This window comes from Pseudomyrmex gracilis, unplaced genomic scaffold (assembly GCF_002006095.1).
Source record: "Pseudomyrmex gracilis isolate BER0280 unplaced genomic scaffold, ASM200609v1 scaffold_189, whole genome shotgun sequence".
NCBI classification, from domain to species: domain Eukaryota; kingdom Metazoa; phylum Arthropoda; class Insecta; order Hymenoptera; family Formicidae; genus Pseudomyrmex; species Pseudomyrmex gracilis.
In genome coordinates this window covers 264,893-277,397 of record NW_018020773.1, presented here as the reverse complement: position 1 = coordinate 277,397, position 12,505 = coordinate 264,893, and the positions used below count along the sequence as shown (strand labels likewise).

Below are 12,505 nucleotides of genomic sequence, written 5' to 3'. Positions count from 1 at the left end.
TTTTTTTTTTTTTTTTTTTTTTTTTTAAAGCGACTCCTCTACTGTCGCCGACCGTGACTCGCCCTGTCCTTGATATGAACGTGCGCAACGCGAGTTGACTCCAACATCCGGCATGCGCAATTAATGTGCGTACTTCGCTGTGTGTACTACGGCATTATCAATCAACGCGCTCGATGCGCGACGGTTCACGCACTTCCGCCAATGCTGGATTTAGAGCATGTACTTATGCGCGATGCGCATGACCCAATATGGCATGTTATTGGAAGGCAAAAGGAAAGAAGACTTGGGGAGAGTATTTTATTTTGTATCTTAAACAACACATTGAACTATTGAAAAACAATCGATTTAAAAACAATAGTAAAAAAAAAATTATTGTGTCGCGTGAGACATGTGTCAGAAATGATGCGAAGCTTGAACTCGTTCCAACTATTTTTTTTTTTTTCTTACTTTTGGACTAGTTTTCCGCACTGGAATTTTATTGGACTATTATTTATTGTTACATTGTTTTTTTATTCTTTTGATACGTTTCACATGACATGTGGTTTTTCTTGATGTAAAACAGTACAGATGATTGAATTGTTTGAGCTAACACAGAATATTTTTAATTCAGATTTTGATTTTTGATCTGCCAAAGAAAAGATCCAAATCAAAACATAAAAATTTACAACATCCTGTGTGTCCATCAGGCTCTTATATTGACCGTTTGGAAACTGCAATTGTAAAAATAACTTACCCACTTTTGTGGCGAAATCAAGTCGACATAGATAATATTCTGAAGAACTGCAATGCGAATTGATTGCGAACGTATGATCAGATATGTTTGGCAGATATCGCGATAACAAATCGGCACGTTTAGATTTAATTGGCAATCAACAAACTCACCGGCTAATAAATCGAAATCAGAAAGTATTACACGCAACTCAGCGTATTATTAGTTTGCAACCTTTTGTTTCACTCACTGACGTCACGCACAGCGTGCGCGATCTTTATCTTCTTGGAGGAACAAATTGCGAGGAAGAAAGAAAGAACCGGTGCATCGCGTATGCATTTGCACACAAACGCGACTGCCGCGACTCTCGACGAGCGAAAGTTACGTGTTCTCTTCAAAAAGGATTCGCAACGTCCGTGCTTTTCGCCCCCGTGCGCTCATACGGGGGAGATCATAAAAGCCAACCCTCTCTCTGGATAAAGGACGATGACGCGAATGAAGACTGCGTGTCGAGAAAAAAGAATAAAAAATTCCACGATGAAGGCTTCGTGAGCCGCCGCCGCTGACGTTCCGGAAAACACGACGGCAAGTCTAGACCTCTTTGCGCCCCACGAGACCAACCTGGCAACGAGCCCTTGCGGCTGAGCTTCGCACACACCCTTCACACCCCGTGGAACACCCTTCGGGTATCGCGCCATTTAAGCTTCACGCTGCCCCGAGGCTTATGAGTCAACGATCTTGGTGGGTTCTTTGTCGCTTCGTTTATCGGAAAGTAGTAATTCGATACATAACGCGACGTGATCTAATTCACTTTAACCCCTCTCTCGATATTTTTCCCTCAAATTGCTCTATTATCTTATTATATATTTCGTAAAAAGTATTCAGACGATTTTTCTTTAAACACTTAATGCGGCACATCTTGTGTACATGTATATAAAACTGGATATGTGGAACAGAAAGCAGAGCGTGGGCAACACATGGGTGATGAGACTTTACGGGAAATGGAGAAACTCGGCTACCTCGACCTTCGATTTTTCTGTGTCGGGAGACAGCGGTCTCAAAGTCCCACAGACGTAATTTACGTGGGCGAGAGACCTTGTCATCTTCGGAGTGTAGTTATTAGTTTCCTCGGCCGCGGCCGAGAAACACATGTGTGTTTCATATGTTGAAGATCGGCGTGCGGTTATTTTCGACGCCACACGAGCTGAAAATATGTCGCGTTTACGCGGCGTCATCGTCTGATTTTTAAGTGAGATCTTCTCAAGCGAGAGCGTCTTTGAAGGCGATAGAATTCCATTAAATCTTAAAACGAGGTATTAGCATTCAAGAGATTTAACTCTCTCTCGCGACAAGTCCTCGAAAAGTCCATCAATTATGAAACGCTGACCGCGTCGCAAGTTTTCTATCTTTATTTTTTTCTTCAAGTTGTACCAAAAAATTAATAAAATTATTCTCTTACATCATTTCGAGCATAATTAGAACACAAGTCTCTCTCGCGCGACTGCAAAACGCATAAGAATACAATTGCAAAATTTATTTTCGATATGTTGCATCAGACCAATTAAAAATTAACTGAATTAATGTTACATTTATAGCGAAAAAAAAAATTGTTGTGTTATAAAGGACCGGCACACGTTGCGAGGCTAATACGACGCAAAATGCGGGCTGCGTCGAGAGCCAGACATGCGACCCTCCGCTTAAAATCAATAGGCCCCGCCACACTTTCCGTCCATACGTCTCTCGAATTCGTCGGCACGTACGCTTTGAGCGAAATCCCTTATCGCGAATAATCTCCTTTACGATCGAATCGCGCGCGCGCGCGCGCAAGAGAGAGAGAGAGATCCGTCGATTCGCCGCGGCGTGTCAGAACGTGCCACCCTTCGCGCGAAGGTCGCTCAAAGCGCGTGAGAGAATCGCAACTCGATTTCAGACTTTTTTTTTTGGTGCAAAACGCACGGGTAGGCGTTAAATTCTCTGTGCAACCAACGTATCGCAAGCGGATTTCCGTTACTCTCGGTTGCAATATTTATTACTTAGCGCGGCTCTTCGTCCAGAAGGTAAAACGGGCGTGGTCTTCTTCTTCTTCTTCTGCGAAAAACGCAACTTGTAGTGATTCGCGTGGCTGATTTAATTTAATTGAAGTTTGATTTAATTAAGAGCGCCGCGTGATCATTGGCTGCCAATGTTGTTGGTTTTCTTCGAGACACGCACGCGTGATGTTCCATTTCGATCATAAAAGACTTGACAATTAAAAGGCTCTCCGGCGCGGAAAAATAGAAAAGCGCGTTCTTTAACTTTTACCATTAAGGAGCGAAACTCGAAATCCTCGTTTTGTTTTTCTTTCTCTTTTTATCTATATCGTGGTTAATGGGGAAATCGTCGCGATGCAGGTGTTCGCGCTCGGCGAGCACCTCGGCGCGAATTTGCTACGACAGCGCTAAGACACGCGACCAACTTTAAGTATTGTGCAATTTTTGCTTGCCTGGTGCATTCGCGTGTCTCACATGTCGAAGTGACGTATAAAATGCAGATACGCGCGGCACACAAATAGGTATTTTAGGTTCAAACTTCGAAAGAAAATATATGTGAAGATTAAATATAATATAAGATTATGAATATAATACGTAAGAAATAACAATAACAATTGTTATATGTTACGTATTTTATTTGTTTAATACGTGACGTTAAACGCCACTTATTTTTTACAAGTTTAACTAAAACAAAACTTTACAAAAAGAATCTGCAAGAAATTGTTTATTATTATATATTTCCAATAACAACTTACATAATGCAAAACTAAAAATAATCTGAACCTCGCAGGAACCATATTCCATTTCTATTGAGCGTCTAACGGTGGTGTTAAGAAAGATAATTTTTTTTTTTTTTTTTTTTTTTGCCACTTGAACTCTCACACGTAAGTTCATTCTTTACAAATGCGCAAATCACGAAGCGGCATGCAAATGTGTTGCGCGCGAACCTCAACTTCAATAATTGCGCAAGAAAAAACGTGCGCCGACGATTATTACGTCGATCAAGTGTATCAATAATTGCGTCTCGCTTTTCAATGAGAGATGCCGTATATGTGGACACGCGTGTGTTGCCCAACACACGCGACCGCATAGAAAACCCACAAAAGATCGCTTTGAGAGAGCGGTATATATTGTCGTCGCGATCATTAACGTCCTTGGACTATATCCCACGATCGTGTTTACTATACTATTGAAGCGCGAATGAAGATGCATACGCGCGCGATTGCCATTAGCAGAGACATAAATTAACTTGCACTTGAGATTCTCCGCGCGCAGGTTTTTAATAAGGAAATTAATCCTGTAATTTTGTCCCGAGCGCTTCAAGTTTTTAATTACACAATGAAACAACACAATAAATAATAACAGTATATATATTTCGCGCGCGCATCAAGATGATGTGTTCTACGAACTAATTTCCGCCTGCGTTTTTTTATCTGCAAGTCCTGCGAACGGGATCTGAGAACGATCAACGTGTGGGTCTATTGTGTTATACGCGTTGCGCACATACGGGAAAACGGCGTGTTCCGGAAACGACGGACATAAGTCACACCTGGCTGTCGCGGTTCACGTTTCAGAAAGGAATGCCGGGTCTCGATTGACCGACTTAGTCGTCGGCCAGCCAAATTTAACACCGCATCAGCGTGAAAACGATGAGGAAGGCAGGCGCGAAATTACCGCGCGATCAACAATGAATAAATAAAGCGCTAAGAATAGAAAGATCTCCCGGAGGGAGGAAGCAGAGCGAGATAAACACCTGACGAAAATGATGATACTTCGATATGCTTCGAAGGCCATATGTGTCGCTTTCGATTTTTGCAATATATATATATATATATATATATATGTACATATATTAATCGTTGAAATCGTAAAATGTGTTCCGTCGTAAATGAAACGTTCGACTCTGAGTTAATGCTCTATTTTTAGGACATTCAGAAGTAAAAACTTTATTAAATTTCTAATCGATATAAATGATAAAAAGGTCAATATATAAAGACAAACGAGGATGTTGATACGTTAATTAATCTCGAATTATAATTAACATTTACTTATTCGTTTTGATCTTTTGTTTTTAGATTCTTTTCAATATACTTGTATTAGAAATTATCATAAAATCAGTCGGCAATTAGTATAAAATATAGAATAAATTTGTCAAGAGATAAAAGATTGTAAATTGAACAATATAAAACTGAGAAACATTGTGTTTAAAGCGCGAGAGATGTTATCTCTCGACGGAACTCCTCACCTATTAATAGTTGCTTTTTTTTTCTGATTATTTTATATTATAATTGTGGACTGATTTTACGATTAGAATTCAGAAGATGGTAATTTGACGCAAATCGCGCGCGGAAAGTAGCGTGCGATTAGTTTTTACTTGCGATAAAAAAAAAAAAAGTCATTATAAATTTCTTTCACACTTCTTGAAGCGTTGCAATTAGACGATACGTACGTTACAAGATACACGTTTCTTACATTAATTGCTGTATAAGCATAATAAAAAAAAAAAAAGTGTAACACGCTCTTCGAACGAGTTAAACATGTCACGAGATACCGAAGTAACATGAGAATTAGAGAACCGGGCCAGTTCTCATTAATTACACACGCCTTCCACATTATTACACGCCTGTCGTCGCGAGCGAGCGGCACATGTCGCTGCAACCGCACCTTTGTTTGCGCTCGCGAAATTATCACAAANANAAAAAAAAAAAAAAAAAAAAAAANAAAAGCTTGTCGGATAATCGTTTCTCAGTCAAATGCGACTAATTTGTTATTTCTCGTTGTAACGTAACGAATTCTCTCGCCGAAGATCGTGGGAGCGCGACGATGATCTCCGTAAGTTGTTCATCTTCGCTCTCGCGGAAAGTCGCGGTGTCTCTTGTCACATCCGAAACGACTCGTCGTATCGAGAAAAATAAACCGAACCGTCTGTTTGCAAGGTGTCGCAAACGTATGTATGTATGTATGCTAAACATAACGCCTGGCAGTTTTCTCGACATTAGGTCGCGAGCCCGACGAGTCGACGAACTATTGATTCGCCCCGCCGAGCGTCCACCCCGCGCGTTCAAGCTTGCTCCTGGTTGCGTCACAGTGCCGTACGATTTTCCCTTTTCAACATTGTATTTTTTTTCTCCGTCACTGATCTGAGAGAGAGAAAGAGAGACTTTAAAAGCTTTCGGTACTCTTCTCTTTTTTTGTGATAGTCTTCAAATCTCGAATAATTTCTCTTCTGTCTCACTCCTGTCCTTCAATTTTCAGAAAAATGCTGAATGTCATTTCTCAACAAGCGCTCGACTCAAAGTGTTGCGCGACAATAACTTTTCTGGTCGATATTCGAGTTTACATAGAGCTGCGCGTTATACGAAGAAGTCGAGAAAAGCATCGAGGCGTGTCACGTGCGAATTTTCGAGTTTTCCGCATTCGCGATGGAATCCAATAACAGAACCAATATCCGAATTGAGGGAATTGAGAGTCAAAAGATGTTCTAGCGATTTTTTAATTGAAATTAGCGCGCAATTTCGCGTCTAAAAAATTGACGAAGAGAGACGAAACATTCTAGAGATCTAGATTCTAACAAATCGCGCTGTGATTAAATACAGTTAGTGCTTGAGCGATAATACTCTTGATTCCTAACGGTACGTTTCGTTGTTCCGTTTGCAGAATCGGTGAGAAAGAGGATGAGAGCTTTTTTGTCTTCAATTGACGCTAACTGGCACGTGCTAATTAAACGCAACCCGCTAATATCCCATCGAGAGATAGAATTTTAAACACGGCGCAATCTCGCGGCGCATTGAAAACATATATTACAAATGATCCGAAAGAACACACACAATTTTTCTTTTTTTATCGACTGCTCGAAAACGCAGCGACTTGCAAGCGTTGCGGAAAAAAAGACGAACTGCTAAAAACAGAAAAAAAATCTCAAATCGAACGTTCGCGCGAGGTGACAATTTAGAGAGAAAAGTTACGTCTCTTTGTTTTTTTTTTTCCGGCTTTCGTGTAAAGACACAACTGTGGTGAGATTCGCGATACAGTTTCATCTTAGAATTGAAGTGCCACCGGCTGGCGCCGGGAGGCTTCGGATCAATAAGAGACAGCAACCTTGTCCCGCGATGCGACACTACTTTCGTTTTTCGTTTACGAGAAATGCGACACACACACGTTACGGCAATCGCGTTTCCTATCCCGCAATTTAGTGCTGCGTCGCATTTTGCAGCGTACGCGCGCGCGCGATAACAACGGTTTGCTAATCCAGATATCGAAATGCGAAACGCGCGGCCTAATAATAGCTCGTCGATACACACTTAATGTATTTCTTTTTATTTTTTTATTATTTTCCTATTATTGACGTCGGTGCAACGTAGAGACGTGCACAGTGTGTAAGGCATCCGCGATTGTCGACCTACATTTTCTAAATCGGTGCCTCGCGACAATGCGACTTTACATGCGACAAAAACCTTCTAATACACAATATACCGCGATGTAAGCATTACTTAAACGTCGCGATTCTTATCCTCCCGTATCGATCACATCGAGAGAGTTACGTTGACCCACGTGAAGTTGGCCCCCCAACATTAAAAAAAAAAAACTTTTTTTATGTCAATCGTTTGCACATTGTTTGCACAGTTTGGCACACTTCGATTTTTCGTTTGCACACCGCTCAATCAAAAGTTATATTTAAAAAAAGTTTCGGGGGGCCAATTTCACGATAGCCCCCCAACTTTGTCCAAATTTGTTTTGAAACCTCTTAATGGATAGATTTTCGTTTGCACATTACAAAAATACCTGATATTTTGTTTGCACACCTCTACTTTCAAACTTATGGGCAAATTTATAAATAAACGTCGTCTATAGCAATATACCTAAAACTTGGTAAAATCTTTTAAAAATTTTAAAAATTGATTAATCGATATAATTTTGTTTGCACATTTCAAAAACAATCGATATTTCGTTTGCACATCAACCGTTTACCACTTAGAAGCAATAAATATCATGACGGGGGGCCAGCTTCACATTTTGACTAATGTGCTTCAAAATCTATGGAATTTAGGTTGAAACCTGTGTAATCGATAGCATTTTGTTTGCACATTTCGAAAACATTTGATATTTTGTTTGCACATCAACCGTTTACCACTTAGAAGCAATATACCAGTCGTATCAAACAACCAAACTTTCTATATGACTAAAGATGCTCTAAAATTTGTGGAAATTAGCTTAAAACCTGTGTAATCGATAGAATTTGGTTTGCACAGTTCGAAAATAATCGATATTTTGTTTGCACATCAATTGTTTACCATTTAGAAGCAATAAATATCATGACGGGGGGCCAGCTTCACATTTTGACTAATGTGCTTCAAAATCTATGGAATTTAGGTTGAAACCTGTGTAATCGATAGCATTTTGTTTGCACATTTCAAAAACAATCGATATTTCGTTTGCACATCAACCGTTTACCACTTAGAAGCAATAACAAACGTGACGGGGGGCTAACTTCACATTTTGAATGATGTGCTTCAAAATCTATGGAATTCAGATTCAAACCTGTGTAATCGATAGCATTTTGTTTGCACATTTCGAAAATAGTTGATATTTCGTTTGCACATCAACCGCTTACCACGTAGAAGCAATATAACAGTCGTATCGAAAACCCAAATTCTCATTGTGACTAAAGATGCTCCAAAATGTATGAAAATTAGCTTCAAACCTATGTAATCGATAGCATTTTGTTTGCACATTTCGAAAATAGTCGATATTTCGTTTGCACATCAACCGTTTACCACTTAGAAGCAATAAATATCATGACGGGGGGCCAGCTTCACATTTTGACTAATGTGCTTCAAAATCTATGGAATTTATCTATAATCAATTTATCTATAATTTATCTATCTATAATCAATTTATCTATAATTCAACTATAATCAAACCGTGAAGTTCGCTGCCCGACACAATTTTTATTGTTTATAAGCTTGAAACAACTGATGTGCAAACAAACTAACAACTTTTTTGCACTGTGCAAACGCAATTCTATCGATTACTCAAATTTCACCATACATTCTATAGATTGTGGAGCATTTTTAATCAAAACGAGATTTTGGTATTACGACACGAGTGTTATTGCTTCTAAGTGGTAAACGGTTGATGTGCAACCAAAATATCAATTGTTTTCGACATGTGCAAACAAAATGCTATCGATTACACAGGATTTAAGCTGATTTTCATAGATTTTGGAGAATCTTTAGTCATAATGAGAGTTTGGTTTTTTGATACGACTGGTATTCCTTCTAAGTGGTAAACGGTTGATGTGCAAACAAAATATCAAATGTTTTCGAAATGTGCAAACAAAATGCTATCGATTACACAGGTTTGAATCTGAATTCCATAGATTTTGAAGCACATCATTCAAAATGTGAAGTTAGCCCCCCGTCACGTTTGTTATTGCTTCTAAGTGGTAAACGGTTGATGTGCAAACGAAATATCGATTGTTTTTGAAATGTGCAAACAAAATTATATCGATTAATCAATTTTTAAAATAGATTTTACCAAGTTTTAGGTATATTGCTATAGACGACGTTTATTTATAAATTTGCCCATAAGTTTGAAAGTAGANGTGTGCAAACAAAATATCAGGTATTTTTGTAATGTGCAAACGAAAATCTATCCATTAAGAAGTTTCAAAACAAATTTGGACAAAGTTGGGGGGCTATCGTGAAATTGGCCCCCCGAAACTTTTTTTAAATATAACTTTTGATTGAGCGGTGTGCAAACGAAAAATCGAAGTGTGCCAAACTGTGCAAACAATGTGCAAACGATTGACATAAAAAAAGTTTTTTTTTTTTAATGTTGGGGGGCCAACTTCACGTGGGTGTTACGTTGACCGTAACGTAATATATATCCACCTCGCGTCAAATCTTACTGGTAATATATTTACGAAGGAATTCAGAAATCAATCGCGTCATTAACGACACAGAGACTGGAAAGCGAAAAGCGAGATGTGCCAAGAGTGCGTTCTTCAATTATTTTCGTAATCATGAATACATTTCAAGTATACTTTTGTTCCGAAACCCCGAAGATATTTACACAGTCGTGTCCGATTCGAGTTTCTCGAACCGGATTGAAGAATTGATTGCGACTCTTTGGTCTCGATTGAACGAGCGCGATAATTACCGAGCGCTTCGGAGGGTGTTTACGAGACTTTGCAATATATAAGTCCGATATCGAGACTTGATTACAATTGCGAAACTTCTCTTTAGATATTATGTGTAACAAATAATTTCGTTTACTTTGAAATTCGGCGAAGCGGCTCGTTTTGTCTCGCAAAACAAAAACGCTGATACCGTATCTTCGAAAACTTTCTATAAATGTATTACACGCAATAAAACAAGTCGTAAAAAATTATCTGTCGATCGAAGAGGTGCGATATGCGAGCAGAAAATAAATCGTGCCGTTGACATCGAAAAATCGAAGGCGATATCTCATTCGATGATGCGCGATAACTCGAAAAAATGAGAGGATTATTTTTATCTAGAGTATTTTAAATAGACGCGATTTTGATTAAACGCGCGATTATCTCATTTTGTATGCGAGCGATAGCCTCAATAAGATAAACGGCTTTGCGCAAAAGTCTCTCATGCAATGAGAAATTGCAAATCGTCTCTCCCCGTGGAGACGATTAAAATCGTTTCGTTGGTGGGAGATATGTATCGGCTATCAACCGGTATATTGGCTAAAAGTGCGAAACTATAAATATATATATATGTATCTGCTTCTCTCTTATCAACGGTTTTATCGCTGCAGATTGCTGCATATAAGCAGTGATATTACACGCTTCGAGTTTCAGCAGCGCCTACTTATCGACCGACCGGCGGCTGCAACAAGTCCTCCGCGTAGGGAGCAAAGGACGCGATAGTGCTTCTTATCACACGCGATATAGTTGTTTATTCCATATGCCAATTAATTATGTTGGCAAGACAAATAACGAAGATCTCTCTTTTACGTCAACGTCGGCTGCTAGAAAAAAATCGCGCAAATATTCTCTATTCTTAATTTTATATTTATATAATTAAGATTTATATAATTAATATAATTAAGATACATATATATATATATATATATTAATTCATATACGTATAAAATTAAAATTCAATTTAAATTAAAATATATTTGTATATAAAAAAAGTAAATTTCTTAGTTTGCTAATAGAGACTCTGTCTCTCTTTAAAGTAATTATTCTGAAAATAATGAAATACCGAATTTTCGCCACCTGCTTACGAGAACAATAAAATTTGGAGAGACGAACGAGGCTCGCTTCTACATTTAGTGAAGTATGCAAAGAAGTTGGTGAAGTGAACTCTGCGGAGCTACTTGAGAAAAGCCAAACAAGAATCGAGTTAATCGCAGACTTAGCGTCAAACAATGTTATAACGCAACAAGTCCTTCAATCCCCAAGTTGCTCGAAGAAATCCTTCGACCCCGATGATATTATATTCAGCTAACATATAATATTCAGCTTGAATTCTCACGGTGAGAAAAACTCGAACTCAGAAATATCACCGTCATAACAAAATCGTTCGCATGTGTTCGCACACATGAAACAAAAGAACGCGAGCTCGCGATCTAAAAAATTGTTTTGATTTTTTGTCGAGTTTTGTTCGGGACAAAAACTGTGCTGCAAAAATTGTTTCAAATGAGGATCAATGTGTTGTTATTTGCGTGTGTCGTTTAATATTCGTTACGTGATCGGCAATGACGAATTCGATCTCGAATTAGAAAAAAAAAAGGGTGGAACTTGAATTTTTCATGATCTTATCTTATCTCTTTCGCGGAGCGCTGGAAAATTCACGAAGAACTCGATTTTTGTTATCTCGCGTGATCATTTTACAAATACACGAAATTTTTAACATACAAATTTTCATTATAGTGTTTTTATTAGAAAAAAAATTACTCTAAAATTTACGCGCGTTACGTTTTAAATGGAACCTGTTCTGAGATTTGGCGCCATTGACGATTCTCGCGCGTCGCGATACGTGCCGGTATTAAAACGCAAAGAATCGACATCGACAACGACAATTCGTTGGAAACTCTCTTCAGAAACTCATCCTCAAATGTTCTCTCACAATTTATCATTGCGATCTATCGTATCCCTCGTTCTCTTCGTCTAAGAGCAGAGCTTCGCGCGAGCGTCACGCAACGCGGATAAAAATAACGCCGTTGTTTTTTTCCGCCGCGAGAAAAAAAAAACCGGTCTCTCTGCGAAAAGTTTACAGGTGCCGGACGCCGCCGAACTGTATCACTCACCTGCAGATGAATGGGCACCTTCTTCACCGGAGTGCTCATCTTGCAGACTTGTGTGTTGCGTTTCACGCGCCGGCGACTATCGCGATGCTTTTATTCCTAGACGGGGTGTTCAGTTTTGCTCTCCGCAAACGAAATCGGCGCTGTGTGTTCGCTTTTCACGCGCGTTGGATTTTTGCTCACTTTCCTGTTTGGCGCGAGCGGAGGAGAGAAGCGGAGAACCGAGAGAAGACGCAAGCCGGAACACAACGATCGCAACTGTACGATCGACTGAATGCGACTGACGCGACGCCCTGGCGCGTTCGCGTACGATGTCGTTCTTTCGCACCACTCGACTTCGAGGGTGAACTTCAGACCTCCCTCGTTTCGACCAATCGAAATCGACGCGTCCGGCAAAACGCGGCAAAATCGAAGCACGGAAAACAAGATGGAAATGCAACGAGAAGATCGCGTGCGTGTAACAATGTAATTGATAAAA

At 39.4% G+C, this 12,505-nt stretch overlaps 1 protein-coding gene across 4 annotated transcripts in view; it reads right to left on the bottom strand.

Moving 5' to 3' along the window:
* The window catches only part of LOC109858117 (dihydropyrimidinase), a 20,099-nt gene extending 7,779 nt beyond the window's left edge, over positions 1 to 12,320 (bottom strand). For all 4 annotated transcript variants that reach the window (XM_020435055.1, XM_020435050.1, XM_020435051.1 and 1 more), the window contains exon 1: positions 12,031 to 12,320. In XM_020435055.1, the coding sequence (XP_020290644.1) occupies positions 12,031 to 12,069 (39 nt within the window). In that variant the 5' untranslated portion in view covers positions 12,070 to 12,320. The remainder of the gene's footprint in view (positions 1 to 12,030) is intronic.
* Positions 12,321 to 12,505: the final 185 nt, after the last annotated feature.